Genomic DNA, 15233 nt, shown 5'->3' on the forward strand with positions numbered 1-15233 from the left:
ATAGCACCTAACTCACAAGGCTTTTGGGAGGATTAAATGAAATAATATTTATAAAAAGCATATGGTAGGTGCTGTAGAAATGCTTATTTCCTTCCTCCCTTCCCATCACCAGTCTCCTCAACCATTCTTCACAATACATATTTTTCATTGGTTAGGTACATTATAATAACTTATAGTTGGGACCAAAATGTCCTACTGTTAATTGTCTAAAATTATTTTTATAGCTACTAAGATCACATTTTACTTAATAGTAATGATTGCAGAATCAATGATTCTGTTCTATTTATAATGGAGGGCTAGTCAACAAGAACTTAGTCCTTAAAGCTTGTGAAAAATTTCCTGCCTAGTTTCAATCCCACTCATACAACTCTGTGAGAGGAGGGGTCTTCTTCAGCCCCTAGTGACTGAGGGGCAAGAGCTGTGTGGTGAGTTTTGAATTTCAGAATCAGAAGAACTGATGCCACAGCTGGAATTAATTGTCTCTTTCCCATGTTTGACTGAGGAAGAAGAGCTGTGGGTTTCTGGTGGAGAGAGAAGTAACAGTTATGGCTGCCTTACCTCTACACCCAGAGGCCACTGTGTCCTTGAATACATGTTGCTTCCTTCTATTATGTTTATTCTTTCCTGATCTTAGGGGAATGAGCATTTGGAGAAGGAATGGACTATGTTAAGACCTTGGTGAGCTTCCAAAGGGCTAAATGACCATCGGAGATCCCCATAGTTATCAGAGTCAGTAGCAGAGACCACGTGAGCTGGTAGCAGTAGTAGCTCTGTCCAGTGAGGAGCCCAGCATAATGGGCATCCTGCTTGATGCAGCCTGGTAGTGGATTGACAGGGCAGCCAAGACTCCATCTCCTACAAAGAGGTAGCCCAGTTGGGCAAGGGAGCAACTGCATCCATCAGTAACAACACCCGCAGAAGTGAACATGGTGGGGACCCCAAAAGGACTACCCAGGGCCAGGAGTCTTGAGATCCTTTTAGGCTCCACATGTCTCCTAAAATGCGGGCCTTAGACCCTTTGGGTTTCAAGTTAGAGTCCATTCTACCCAGAGACTAAGTGTGCATAGAAGGAAGAGGGTGTCTCTTGTTTGAGGGATGCTTTTATAGCTTTTGTCCTTTCTATCCTTTCTTTTTGTAAAAGCTAATCGACATAAACTGGTTAATTGATATTGGGGGAGCAAAGCAGATAGAGTCTTCTGAGCAATAGTATTAGAAGCTTAGTTACTCCCAGGATCCTCGGGGTGGGAGGAGAGGGGATTAGGGGAGGGGGCAGTAGTCACCTGTCTCCCAGGGACCCAGACTGCCATTGCGGGTAGGAATTGGGGAAATGATTCCCCAGGATATGCTACAAATTTATGACCATTCTAACCATTGTTATACTTGGAGCTTTTACCTCCCAAGACCAGCATTAAACTCCCTGAAATTGAACAATCCCTGTTTGATCTCTTATTCTGCCAGGCCTCAACAATTCTCTTGACTTACAGACTGGTTCCTCTCTTAATGTTCAGTTGCTTTGCCAGGTCATAAACAGGCAAACTTTAGTTTATATTGGTTTATTGACTCTCTAATCCCAGGTCTCACATTCTTACCAACTTCTTGAAAGGAAAGAAGGAAGAGAAGGGAAGTAAAAAAGAAAATAAAGAAAAAAGAAGAAGTGGGGGCAGCTAGGTGGCAAAGTGGATCAAGCATGGGCCCTGGAGTCAGGAGAGCCTGAGTTCAAATTTGGCCTCAGACATTTACTGGCTGTGTGACCCTGGGCAAGTCACTTAACCTCAATTGGACAGAGACAGAGACAGAGACAGAGAGACAGTGAGAGACAGAGAGAATTTTTGGTCATTGTGAAACCCCAAAATCCAAGAAATGACAGAGCTGTTACTCTTATCTTTCACAGAGGAGAAACAGGTAATACTAGGAAAGGAAGTAGAAGATAGTGCTGAGGCAGTGGATAGAGTACCAGCCCTGGAGTCAGGAGGACCTGAGTTCAGATCTGACCTCAGACACTTGACACTTACCAGCTGTGTGACCCTAGGCAAGTCACTTAACCCCAATTGCCTCACCAAAAAAAAAAGAAGATAGTGTTGCCCTTCTGGAGTTCCTTATGACTAGAATTACAACATGCACTCTGAGCAGGGATCCCTTGAACTGGAGATGTACTGGTGTGAAATCCCAAATATTTTGCAAATTCCTTAGGGGCAAGACCATCTTGGTGTCCCCAGAACTAATCATAGATGCCTTGCACATAGTAGGTATTCACATTTTGTTGTTAATGATAACAGTAATAGTGGAAATCACTGTATAGGGATAGACTTGGAGGTATAAAAACCTTTATCCCAATTCAATATAAAATTAGATAATATCTGTGAAAAGTGCTTAGCGCAGTACCCAGCACATAGAAGGTGCTATATAAATGTCAAATTTCTGTAGGTAGAGAGTGGACATTTTAGAGTTGTAGAAGAACTTTCTCTTCTTCACAAACAGGAAACCTCAGAGCAATATTCACACAACCAAACAAGAACCTCTTCAAACCTCAATTTTTTCCTCTGCAAAACAAGGTTTATAATTGCACTTTATAAATGGGAGCTATTGTACACTCCAACCAAAACACTCCTCCAGTGCCTCATTGTGGTATGGAGGGAGTCCTGGGTTTTTCGAGACCCTGCCAGAGGCATGTGAGCTACTTAGAGCACAGCCCACCTGGTGTACATGGAGTGCTGGACTTGGAGTCAGGAAGATCTGGGCTCAAGCCCTTCCTCTAATAATTAATTACTCAAGGTGTGGCCAAGGCCAAGTCACTTAACCTTTCAAAGGCCCAGTATCCTCCTCTGTAAAACAGCATCACCACCTGTCTTATAGGGTTGGGAGGCTCAAAGGAGATCACAGATATGAAGTACTTTGCAAACTTCAGAGTGTTAAATAAATGAAAGATGTTGTAGCTATTGAGCTAGAAAGGCCTCAACTATGGCTTGTTTCCCAGCTATATGTTTCTGGAGATGCTTCTTTTTGTTTAGCTGTTTCAGTCGTGTTCATCTCTTTGTGACCCCATTTGGGGTTTTCTTGGCAAAGATCCTGGAGAGGTTGGCCATTTCTTTCTCCGGCCCATTTTACAGATGGGGAAACCGAGGCAAACAGGGTGAAGTCACTTGGCCAGGGTCACACAGCTAGTAAGTGTCTGAGGCCGGATTTGAACTCAGGAAGCTAAGTCTCCCTGGCTTCAGGTCCAGAACTCTAGCTGCCCCCTGGAGGTGCTTATCACCAGAGAACAATTCATGAAAGATGATCTACTAAAACGGGGAGGAGTTACAACAGGCACACATCCAGGAAGTTACCAGTGCTCTCTTCTTTATAGAACTTTGCAAATATTACCATTTGCTGCTACAGAAATGGTGGTGAGTAGAATACTGTACTTCTAGACACATATTAGCCATGTGACGATGGGCAAGTCACTCCAGTCCTAGAAGCCTCAGTGGCTTTATTGATAAAATGAAGGGCTTTGTCCAGAGAATCTCTAATCCTACTAGCTCTAAAACCTAAAATGCTACATGAAAATGGTCATTTTGGGGCTGGGGAAGGGAAGACTTGTGGGACTTGATGGCTCAGTTCAAGTATTTGAAGAGATGTCATATGGAGAAGGGATTCTGCTTAGGCCAACAGGATAGAACCTGGATCAATTTGTAGATACCGCAAAGCAGCAAATTCAGACTTTACGTCAGTAGCAATCTTCTCTTCTTCCTTCTATTTTATTTTCCCCCAATTACATGTAAAAACAATTTTCAACAGTTGGTTTTTTGGGGGGAACAACTTCCTAACATTTAAAGCTGTCCAAAAGTAGAAGGGGCCACCTTGAAAGGTGATAGGTTCCCCTTCCTTGGAAGTCTTCAAGTTCAGGCTTGGGGATCCCTTGTCATGTATGTTGTAATGGGGATTTCTTTCGTGTATGGAATAGATTAGATGGCTGCTGAAGTCCTTTCCAACCCTCAGATTAATTAATTCTATGAGATACCATATTCTCATCTCCCTCCCACAGGAACTTGGGCTCTGATAGGTGAAATTTCGCTAAATCTAGCCCCAAACCAGTTCTCCACTGTCACTTCTCAGCTATTTCCAAACCAGGGACACTGCATATTAGCCCCCCTCCTCACTTCTAGCTCCCCTTTATATGTTGTCTCTCCATTAGAATACATGCTACTTGACCCAGGCACATTTCAGTTGTATTTATATCCCCAGGGCTTGGCACAGCTGGCACGTACTAAGTGCTTAATAGATGATTTTTCTTTCATTCCACCTCTCTAAACTTCAGTTTCCCAAAGTAGGGGCAGCTAGGTGGCGCAGTGAATAAAGCACCGGCCCTGGATTCAAGAGGACCTGAGTTCAAATTTGACCTCGGACACTTGACACTAGCTGTGTGACCCTGAGCAAGTCACTTAACCCTCATTGCCCTGCAAAAAAAAAAAAAGTTTCCCAAGCTATAATAATAGTAAGTATAACGGTAGTCAGAATTATATAGCGCTTTACATATATTTCTTTACATTATCTTTAATCAACAATCCTCTGAGGTAGGTGCTATTATTATACCCATTTTGTAGATGAGGAAACTAAGGGGTTTAAGAGCTTAAGTGACTTGCTTGCCCAGGACCAAAGAGCTAATTGAAACAGATTTCGAACTCAGGTCTTTCCGATACTACTACGCCCCCTAACGGCTACTTGTAAAATGGGAACAGTGATACTGAGAATACTTGGATGACTTAGCTGTACGGAAAGCACTTCCTATTATAGACTGAGCTATTATTATTATTACTCAAAAAGGGCTGAAGGTAGGGTGCGGAGGGCTTAGACAACCCACACGCACGTAACCGGCTTCTAAAGGGTCTGAAAGAGTCCGCGTTCCCTTAGCAACCGGAGCCCCAGCCCGCTTCCGAGAGAGGTTCGGGACTTCGTGCCCTCGGAGGACTGAAACTCTATGGTTTCTCTGGTTTTCATTCTATGATATTGGTAGTCTTAGAAGGTCCTGAAGGCGGTACTTCCGGGAACATGGCGACGTGCAGGTAGTGGAATCCTCGTGTTTCTGTTAAGGGAACCCTGAGATTACTGTGAGCGGCTCCGGTCGGCAGAAAGAAGGTGGCTGCACACCGGAAGGGAGGAAGAGATGCTAAGAGGCGCAGATAAATGTAAGAGCTGGAGACTGTCCTTCCGGACCCGCAGCCAGAAGGGTGGGAATTAGATCGCCGAAGGGCAGAGAGACCCCGCAGCGGGGAGAGAAGCCCGATGGAGGGGGTTTTTCTGGACTACTGGAGGTTAGTCAGTCAGCAAGCATTCATGCCAGGCACTGTGCTGGGGATACAGAAAGATCCATCAGGTAGTCTTTGCGCTCAAGGAGCTAGGAGGGCGAGGAGCTTTGCCCTCAAGGTCTCATGAGGCCGACTATTTGTAAATATCTAGGTGTTTAGAAGATCTGTATTCAGAAGACAGTCGGAAAGGGGAAGAAGCCAATAGCCCAGGAGACTGAGACCGGGAAAGGCCTCTTGCCGAACGTTGGATCTGAGTTGTGTTGAAGGAAGCCAGAGAAACTTAAGAGGCAGAAGAAGGGAGGGTGTAGACCATTCCTGGCATGAGGGGACAGAGACTAGAGATGGAGTGTCCTCCTTGAAGTAGAGGTAGAACCTCTCCAGCGGGGACAAGAGCCTTTTAAGGAGACCAAGTAGGATGCAGCCCCAGGGCCGGTATGTCCTGTCAGGTGTGACCAAGATAATGTTTGTTTGTTAAAACACCTCAGAACAGATAGGTCCAAATGAAGGGTATCCCTTTGACACTGGTCCCTTTTGAAGGCTTTATGCTTGGTCCAATAATGCTCCTGAATTTAGAACGTTTCTGGAACTGTCCTCAGCCCACAGGAAAGTATTTTAAAGAACTGGAACCACAGGTCTTACTGTGTCTAGATCAGTCCAGAAACCAGATCAGGTCAGTATTTTGCTCATAGTAAAACAAGATTGGGAGTGATGGGTTTGCATGCTTTTTTTCCCCCCAGAGGGATGATAATAACCACTTTTGAACTGGTGAAACATTGAGGACAGAGACTGACCCGTTTCTCAACATGAGTGTCACCTCAGGAACCAAGGGTCGAGGAATGCAGTTTGCTGAGGAGCAGCTGCATAAGCACGGATGGATTCAAGGTAAGACCTACTGATCCTATTCCATTTCTTCCTAGGAAGAGCTTCAGCTTTCTAGTAGCCTTGTCCTATCAGAATAGGCACCTTAGTTCTGAGGCAGAATTGGAAGAGGAAACTCAGTTTTGAATGGGAAATGAAGAGAGGGTAAGAGACTGAGGAGATGGGAAAGGAACAGGGAAAGAGCCGTCATTGGAAAGGAGACTTAATCACTAGTATTTATATAGTAGTTTTAATTTTGCAATGCTTAACATATGATATAACATTTGGTCCTCACAATAACCCTGTGAGGTAGGTGCCTATGATATTACACCCATTTTACAGATGAGGAAACAGAGAAAGGTTAAGTGATTTGTCCAGGGTCACAGATTTGTCAGAGGCAGGATTTGAACTCAGCTCTTCCTGAATCAAGTCCAGTACTGGATGCACTGTACTCTATCCTGGGCATTAGAGGGCTATTGTAAGTAAAGGCAAAAGATCCCTCCACAAGAAACTATACACTACTTTTGGGATACTCTTTATTATAGGAGGGAGAACCCCATTAAGCTAATAACAAGGGATCACATTTCTATAATACTTTTCTGTCTGCAAAGTGCTTTGATCACAACTCTGGGATAGGGTAGGTAACATAAAGTAATATTATCACCTCCAAGTTATAGGTAAGGCAAAAAGAGGGCCTAGGAGACTAAATGACTTGTCCATGGTGACACAGGATCATAGGTGACAAAGCTAGAGATTGAATTCAGGTCTTCTGAATCTAAGTTTAGTGCTTTTTCAGTTATGGTGCACAGTGGGTAGAGCTTTGGGCCTGGACTCAGGAAGACCCGAGTTCAAATCCTGCTTCAGACACTCACTAGGTGTGTGAGCCTGGGGCAAGTCATTTAACTCCTGTTTGCCTTAGTTTCCTCATCTGTGAAATGGAGATCACAACAGCACCTAGTTCCCAGGTTGTTGTGAGAATCAAATAAGACCATACTTGTCAAGTACAGAGCCTGACACATAGTAAGCACTATTTAAATATTAGCAATGAAGATGAAGATGATGAAGCCATTCTTCCTATGGGGAGAGTTGCAGAGGCACAGTCCAAGTTCCTTGTGTAGCTGTAAGCTCCTTAGGATACAGACAGATCAGGACAGATGATCCATTTGAATGGGCTCCAGACATCAGTGCAGGAGAATTGGCTAGAGTGGAGTCAGGAGCCTCAAGTTTTCCAGGAGAGACTGTGGATTTGAACTGGGGAAGAGGGTGGGATCGATTTGATTGGAGTCTAAACGTAGTGTTGTGGTCTGGGGTCAGGATTTTGCTGTGAAGGTTCAGTGCAGACAGACTGCATGAGCCTGGTCTCTACTCCTTCCAGGCAAGGGCCTGGGCAAGAAGGAAGATGGCATAGTCCAGGCCATCAAGGTGAAGCTGAAGCAGGACAATGCTGGGGTAAGGAGCTACACTCCATAGAGGTCTGGGGCCTGGGAACCCAGCAGGGAAATGGGGATGGAGAGTGGCCTTTGCAGGTTTGTGTCTCTTTCCCCTCTGGCAGGTGGGACATGACCCTTCTAAGGAGTTCACTGACCACTGGTGGAGCCAACTCTTCAACAAGACAGCTGCCAGCTTGGTGGTGGAGACTGGGAAGGTACAGGGGGGAGGGGGAAGGGGAAGGGAAGGAGTAGGAGGGAGGGATGACCCTAGAACACAGAAGCACTTGGTCTGTGGGGAGTGTGAGAACCAGGTGTGGGGCAGCAGGCTCCGTTCAACCCCCACCTCCCCAACAGGATGGAGTAAAGATGAAGACCCAGGCCAAGGACACCAGCAAGCAGAAACGAACTGGAAGCTCAAAGTCCAGCCTTTTGTATGGACACTTCATAAAGGTACTGGAAACTAGGGCTGAAGGAGACCCTCCTTCCACCTGCTAGTCCAAGTGGGGCTTCTTACTCTCTGTTGCCTTTATTCTTCTCTCTCTCTTTTTGAGGAGGGGGCAGGGCAGTGAGAGTTAAGTGACTTGCCCAGGGTCACACAGCTAGTAAGTGTCAAGTGTCTGAGGCTGGATTTGAACTCAGGTCCTCCTGAATCCAGGGCCTGTGCTTTATCCACTGTGCCACCTACCTGCCCCTCTGTTGCCTTTACTCTTTGGAGACACTAGCCACTTTTCCATTTGCAAGAGGAAGAACTAGAGAGCAGATTCTAAAAGACAAGTCATCACTAACTGTCTTCCAGTCCTCTAGATGAATTAGGGGTAGAACTAAGGCTGTCTCTGAACCATGAGGCCTGGCCAGTCAGAGATGGAGATGTGCTATGAGGTCATATCATGAACACAGAACTGTAAATGGATCAGACCTGGGTTTGTGGGTTCTCAAGCAAATCCATGCCCTGTCTGAGTTATTTTCTATTTCCTCTCAGTCTCTTCATCTGCAAAATAAGGAGGTTGGGCCAGCGAGTATCCAAGGTCCCCTTGAGCTGACATTCTGTGGCTCTTTGCCAACTTGCCTATTCTCCAAATGAATCCTATTTTTTAGCAAGTATCCAGAATTCTAGGAGTTCTAGTGGGGAAGAAGGGGGGCAGGCGTTATGAGGAAAGACCATGGAAAAGATGTAGAAAATAAACTTTTAATAATAATTCACATTTATATGGAACTTTACAATTTACAAAAGGTTTTCTTTACAATTAGCCTGGAATCTTGGTTGTAAAAGCATCATTCTTATTTTACAGATGAGGAAAAGGCTTTGAGAAGTTAATGAATAATAATAATAAATTATAGCAGTTAACATTTATATACCACTTATTGTGTGCCAGGGACTTGCTAAGAGATTTACAATTATTTTAAAGTTGGGGAAACTGAGGCAGACAAGTGACTTGCCCAGGGTCACACAACTAGTAAGTGTCTAAGGCTGCATGTGAATTCAGGTCTTCCTGATTCCAGGCCTGGTGCACCATCCGCTTCCCTACCTAGCTGTCCAAGTTAAGTGACATAACCATGATCATTCCATTTTTGGTGTTTAAAGAAAGATTCAGATTTAGGTCTCTCAACTCTAAGTACAATTCTCTATCCATGCAGTGCCACACTGTCCCTCTGGGAACTCAACAATGTGTTAAATTTTGCCTGTTTTAGCTGAGCTTCCCTACGGGCAGCGTAACCAAAATAATAGTAATAGAAACGTTGTCATCTTGACTTTGGGGAGTAGTAATTAAAGCACTTTCCTATCTGTTTTCTTCCCATGTTATGATCACAGAATTGGAGATTTTGATCTGGGCCGTCATCTAGCCAAATAGCTTTGTTTTTTTTTTTGTTTGTTTGTTTTTGTTTTTGTTTTTTTGAGAGGCAATTGGGGTTAAGTGACTTGCCCAAGGTCACACAGCTAGTAAGTGTTAAGTGTCTGAGGCCGGCTTTGAACTCAGGTCCTCCTGAATCCAGGGCTGGTGCTTTATCCACTGCTCCACCTAGCTGCCCCCTAAATAGCTTTGTTTTACAGATGAGGCAATTAGCCCAAGGTCCCAGAAAGAGTGAGGGACAAACTTTCTGGCTCTAGATGGGGTGTTCTTCCCATGCTCTGTGTGAGATTGGCGATGTGGGGCAGGTTTGTCATTGCAGCAGCATAGATGCAGCACCTGTTTAAGTTAGCAGCCTGAAATATGGAACTGTGTGTGACATGGGCATGTGGTAGTTGGCTAGTTAGGACTCAGGACTGTGAAGTCGGAATAAATTTAATGGAGAGGGATGAGGATTGTGTTGGTGATAAAAGGGGACCGATTGATCTTGTTTGTCCTCTGTTCAAAACCCTTCAGTGGCTCCTATTACTTACCCTGGCATTCAAAGTGCCACCAGACACTTTCAGACCTAAGTACGGACCCTCTACTCCAAGCATCCTGTGCTTTAACCAAACTGAGCTATTTCCTAACTCCTGTACAAGACCATCCTTTGGTCATGTTCTTAAACCTAAAATGTTCTTCCTCACCCCTAAAACTGTCCTTTAAAGCCTAGCTTCGTGCCCTCCTAGAAACTAGCCTCGATTCAACTATTAGTGATGAGCTTTACCCCTAACTTCAGAAGAATTTGACTCAGGCCTTTTTTTAGTGGCCTGTGCCTGTGACTCATTTAACTGCTAAAGAAATTGGGAAGCTAGGTTGCAAAATGGTTAGAGCATTAACACTTACTAGCTGTGTGACCCTGGGCAAGTCACTTAACCCCAATTGCCACACTAAAAAAAAAAAAAAACTTAAAAAAAAAATGGTTAGAGCACTGGCCCTGGAGTCAGGAGGACCTGAGTTCAAATTCACCTTCAGACACTTAATAGCTGTGTGACCCTGGGGAACTCACTTAACCCTGCTTGCCAGTTTCCTCATCCTGTAAAATGAGCTGGAGAAGGAAATGGAAAATCCAGTATCTTTGCCAAGAAAACCCCAAATGGGGTCATGAAGAATCAGACACGACTGAACAACAACATGGGAAGTTCCTTCTAACAATGCAGATCAGTAAGTGGTCTACAACTTGCTGTCTCAGAGTTGCTGTACTATTTTATATTCTAGTTTGTGCATGACGTATCTATCTCCTTCATGAATACTTGCTGTTCCTTCTTCATAAATACTTGCTGACCTTGTAAATGTTCACTCTCCTGCCAGAGCGCCACTCTCACTTCAGGAGGGGAGAAAGCAGAGAAGCAGAGTGAACAAAACAGCGAGGATGAGGCACCTCTCCCAGCAAAGATGTGAGTATTCCCTTGGAACTGGAGGGCCATATGAAGACATTGCTCCAGCAGGTTTTCTTTAAGGGGGTTGGACTCCCCAGCTGGGATAGCTTGGAGGGGAGAGACAGGTTTCTTCTCTGGCCGTAACTCCCTAACATACTCCTCCCTTGATATCCAGCCTGACAGATGAGGAGCTGATTCGAGCCTGCGAGGGACGTACTGCACACAAGTAAGGCTGTCTGCAAGCTTCCCTGCCACCCCTACTCTGCTTTCCCTGCCCTTCCCTAGCCTCCCCATCTCTGAGCTCACTCTCCCAGGTGAAGCTTCCATCATTTAGCTAACTCCTTTTGCCTCTAGGGCTTACTGCCGCCCAGAGATGGATAGCAGGTCTGTCTTTCCCCACATAAAGAAGACCACGGGGAGGGAATACTTTATTCTGGTTTCCTTGCTGTTCCTCTGATTGGATACCTGTCTACCCCAGGGGTGCTCGCCACGGGCTCACCATGAAAGCTAAGCTGGCACGGCTGGAAGAGCAGGAGCGGGCCTTCCTGGCGCAGTACAAAGGCCAGAACACAGGTGTACCCGACTCCCCAGCTGAGGACATACCCCAGAAGAAGAAGAAGAAGAAGAAAAAGAAAAGTCAGGAAGAAGCATCAGCAGCAGACAGGAGTGATGAGCACATGGAGACCACAGAACAGCCTGATGAGAATAACAGGAAGAAGAAGAAGAAAAAGAAAAATCGGGAAGAAGCATCAGTAACAGACAGGAGTGATGAGCACATGGAGACCATTGAACAGCCTGATGAGAATAGCAGGAAGAGGAAAAAGAGACAATTGGAAAAAGAAAGAGAAGATGAAGTGGCCATTCAAGTAGAGAAGGAAGAGGAAGAAGAAAGGAGAACCCGGAAAAGCAAAAAGAAGAGAAAAAAGGAAGCCCCAGAGGCTTAGCAAGGACTGTCCTTTGTTGGAGACCGGGACTCCAGAGGCTCCCACTTCTTTGGGCCCTTTGCCCATTGGGGGGGGGGGGAGGAGCCGGGACGGGGGATGGGGGACAGGACGGACAACAGAGGGATCAATAAACACTTCCCAGGGTCCTGCCTTTCAGTCCTGCTCAGGCTCTTCACTCACCCCCAGCCCAGGGCTTCTTTCCCATGACCTGGACCTGGGAAGGAGGCACCAGTCATCATTTCCCCTCCCGCAGGATCCCTTCTGGCTCCTCTCACACTTCTGCAGAAGCTTCACCAACCAAAGGAGGGCTGGAACTTTGAAGGGGTCTGCCTACAGGCAAAAGTTTGCCCTAGTCCTGATGGATAAGAATTATTTGTATTCAGAGATTACACAAGGAAGGTCCTGTGGTGCCTGTTTCAACATTTAGCAGTCCTTACTAGCAGGAGGTCCTTCCTCCCATCTGCAGTACTACTGCAATACCAGCCCACCTTGATCATGGTTAAAACTGAAAAGGACCTTAGGGATTTCCATCTACTTTTGCAGATGATGAAACTAAGACCCAGAGACATTTTTGATTTGCCCAGGGTCACACAGCTCTGGGATTCAGACTCGGGTCCTCTGACTCCAAAGGCAGTATTCTTTCCACTATGCCATGCTGGTGCCCCCTCTGACCCACAAAGATGGCTACAGCCCACCCAGAAGATCTCAAAGCACTTAACAGATCCAGATCAAAAACTAATTCAGTCTTTATTGGGGGCACACCAGCCTTTCTTCATTGCAGTTGCAGGACACAATCAGTTGCTGGGTAGGGGGGCAGGTTCAGCTGGTATTTCTTCTGTAAGGCAGATGGCACAAAGCGGCCCCCCAAGTAGTGATGTCGACCCTTGAACAGAGAAGCTGCCTTTTTGGGGGCTGTCAGTGAGATGAGTAAGTCAGGCCGGATGCCATCTGGGTTACCCTTCTCCACATCCCACCCTGTGGGAGCAAGGAGTATTGCATGAGGTTACAGGAATTGGTCTTCTCCCACCTTACTTCCCCAATGACCCCTTCTGAATTTGGTTTCAGCTCAACCTTGGGGGGAGAGAAGAAACACTGGGCCCTATCCTAGGCTCTCCAGACACCTCTGTGCTTAGAGGTCTCCTCATAGGGAAGAAGTAAAAGCACTGTGACACCAGTCAGAGAGGATGCTAAGCTGAGGGAAGATTTTCAGGTTCCAGCCTCTAGGAACCTTCTAGCTCTAACATTCTAGGATTCAGGTAATCTTCACTTCCTACCCAGCTTGAACACAAAGGTACCTTGAAACATTCAGAGGTCATTCACTGTCATACCACCCTATACCTCCTCCATCCCCTAGGGTACCTGAGGGGATGTCAATGCTGGCAATAGGCACCGTGAGCCCACTCAGTACACTCAAGATGGCTCCAAATGGCTCCCGGACAGCACCCTTAAAGCTGAAGCCAAAGATGGCATCTACCACCAGTTCGTATAGCTCATCAATCAGCATCGGCTAGGAGGGAAGGAGAGGAAGAGCATGTTGCTAACCCATTTCCCAGTAAGTCTGTTTTAAGCAAGGAAAAAGGCTAGAATGGCTGTAGAAAAAACACAAGATGATATAGACAGTAGTGGCTAATACCCCTGTGGGTGCATGGTCAGAAACATTAATGTTTTGTGCTGAGGGACAGCTACTTGTCATAGGGTCATTGGTGAAACCGGAAAGGACCTTAAAACTGCTCCTCTCAGAGGCCCAGAGAGGTTAATTTCCCAAACTCACAGAGGTAGTAAGCAGCCACACCTTAGATTAAAACTCTGGCTCCCTTTAACTAGAAGATAGGGACAAAGTGTGTGGTAGGGAAGAAAGCATTTGGGCTTCACTGGAGCAGAAGCAACTGAAAAAAATGTTCATACCAAGGAAAAGGAAGAGCAAAGAAGCCTGTGGCTATGTGTTAGGAAAAGAGTTAAGTGGAGAGGGACTAATGCCTCCTACCTCTGGGGGCATCTCGGGCAGAAAAGGGATGTCCATCTTCTGACACTGTGTCACCAAAGCATCAAAGAGTGGCTTGCTTGGCTTCTTGGGATAGTGGATCTTTGGTTCATAGCCCTGGGAAAGGGAGGATGGGGTGATGTGATTTAGATGGCTGAATGCTAAGCCCCTTCCCATCATGTCAGCCTCCCCACCTTTGGTGGCACCTCCCCTGTACTCACAAAGAGTTTGAGGTGCCTGGCACAGACAAGGCCATCGCCCCCATTGTTTCCGGGGCCACAGATGACCAGCACCGCTGGGGGACTGCTGCTAAAAGAACTGGGCGGGTATACCTGAAGGGAGGAGATGCATGGGGATTAAAAGGATCTTCTTGCAGGAAGGCCCTGGTTCCCAAGGGTAGCAGTAGCACAGGTTCCATGTGGCCCATTTCCCATCCCCTCCTCCTGCCTCGTTCTGCTTTTGCTCTTTCAGGGCTGGGCAGTGCCAGGTCCTCTCCCAGCCCCTGGCACTGACCTTGGCAATGGCAGTGGCACAGCTGAGCCCAGCCAGCTCCATGAGTTGATCCACGCTAAACTTGTACTCGTTGAATAGCTCCTCATCGACGGCCTGGGCCTCTTCCTGGCTGGGAGAAAACCCAGCCCCCTCGAGACTCAGTTCCTGATCTGACCCAGGTGGGCGCCCCCTCGGTCCAATTCAATGAATCCTTCGCAAGCCTGCAGCCCCAGCTTCTGCCCCCCCCCCCATCTAAGTAATTTACCCCCTTTTCCCCCAGGCTTGGCTCGGGTGGGCCCGCCCCCTCCGGGTCATGCATCTCCTATTCCCAGGCTGGGGCGGGGGGGGGGGGGCGCCTCCAGATCCAGGTCAGTGCACGCCCCCTGCTCAGAAGGCGTAAGTCGGACGCCCGCGGGGCCTCGTCTTACCTCAAGTACTTCACGGTTTTGCCCGCCATGGCGGAGTCCCCTGGGTGCATCTGCCTTGCCCCCCACCAAGCCGGCACCGGGCAGTGGGGTCCACCTCGCGCCAAGACACGCGGGAGGCGCGAGCCGGTGACCAGCAGCCCCAGCCCCAGCAGCGCCCGCAGCCCGGACATTCAGGCCCCGCGCGAGCCCGCTCCCTCCCCCTCTCCCCGCCTCTGCCTGACAGCCTCGGAGCATGCGCCGGCACTGCCTCCTCACTTCAGCTTCAGCTTCGGGTGAATGGAGAGGTCAGGGATCAGTGTACTAGCGCGCGTGCGCTGCCTCCGAACACGGCTGGGGCACGAATTGAGCTAGCTTTCGGTGGCGGCGGCAGCGTGCAATTATAGTGCCCCCTGCTGTCCGGGTCCTAACCCACTGCCGTACTACTCCTTTGGGGATTGCTATCCCGGGAAGAGAGGCTGTGTGCTGCACCCCTCCCAATCCCAGTGAAACTGACAAAAGCAGGCCTGGACCAGGAGAGAAACAAGCTTCGCTGCCAGTTTTATTTACTCTT

The 15233-nt window shown here is 47.2% G+C and overlaps 2 protein-coding genes across 4 annotated transcripts; one reads left to right on the plus strand and one right to left on the minus strand.

The window, feature by feature from the left end:
* Positions 1-4984: 4984 nt before the first annotated feature.
* GPATCH4 (G-patch domain containing 4) lies at positions 4985-11865 on the plus strand. Of its 2 annotated transcripts, none has more exons than XM_044002987.1 (8): positions 4985-5165; positions 6023-6167; positions 7519-7592; positions 7696-7788; positions 7928-8023; positions 10771-10856; positions 11014-11064; positions 11317-11865. In XM_044002987.1, exons 2-8 carry the CDS (start codon positions 6089-6091, stop codon positions 11780-11782), a joined length of 945 nt encoding a protein of 314 aa, XP_043858922.1. In that variant the 5' UTR covers positions 4985-5165; positions 6023-6088; the 3' UTR covers positions 11783-11865. The 2 variants fall into 2 exon arrangements, with proteins under 2 accessions (XP_043858922.1, XP_043858923.1); XM_044002988.1 differs by having other exon boundaries at positions 5159-5291.
* Positions 11866-12504: 639 nt separating this feature from the next.
* On the minus strand, positions 12505-14919 carry NAXE (NAD(P)HX epimerase). 2 transcript variants are annotated; one of them, XM_044002989.1, is made up of 6 exons: positions 14684-14900; positions 14277-14385; positions 13985-14095; positions 13767-13880; positions 13142-13289; positions 12505-12757 (listed from the first exon to the last, which is right to left on the minus strand). In XM_044002989.1, the coding sequence occupies exons 1-6, from the start codon at positions 14851-14853 to the stop codon at positions 12555-12557; spliced, it is 855 nt and encodes a 284-aa protein (XP_043858924.1). In that variant the 5' UTR covers positions 14854-14900; the 3' UTR covers positions 12505-12554. The 2 variants fall into 2 exon arrangements, with proteins under 2 accessions (XP_043858924.1, XP_043858925.1); XM_044002990.1 differs by lacking the exon at positions 14277-14385 and having other exon boundaries at positions 14684-14919.
* Positions 14920-15233: the final 314 nt, after the last annotated feature.

This window comes from Dromiciops gliroides, chromosome 4, assembly GCF_019393635.1.
Source record: "Dromiciops gliroides isolate mDroGli1 chromosome 4, mDroGli1.pri, whole genome shotgun sequence".
Taxonomy (NCBI): domain Eukaryota; kingdom Metazoa; phylum Chordata; class Mammalia; order Microbiotheria; family Microbiotheriidae; genus Dromiciops; species Dromiciops gliroides.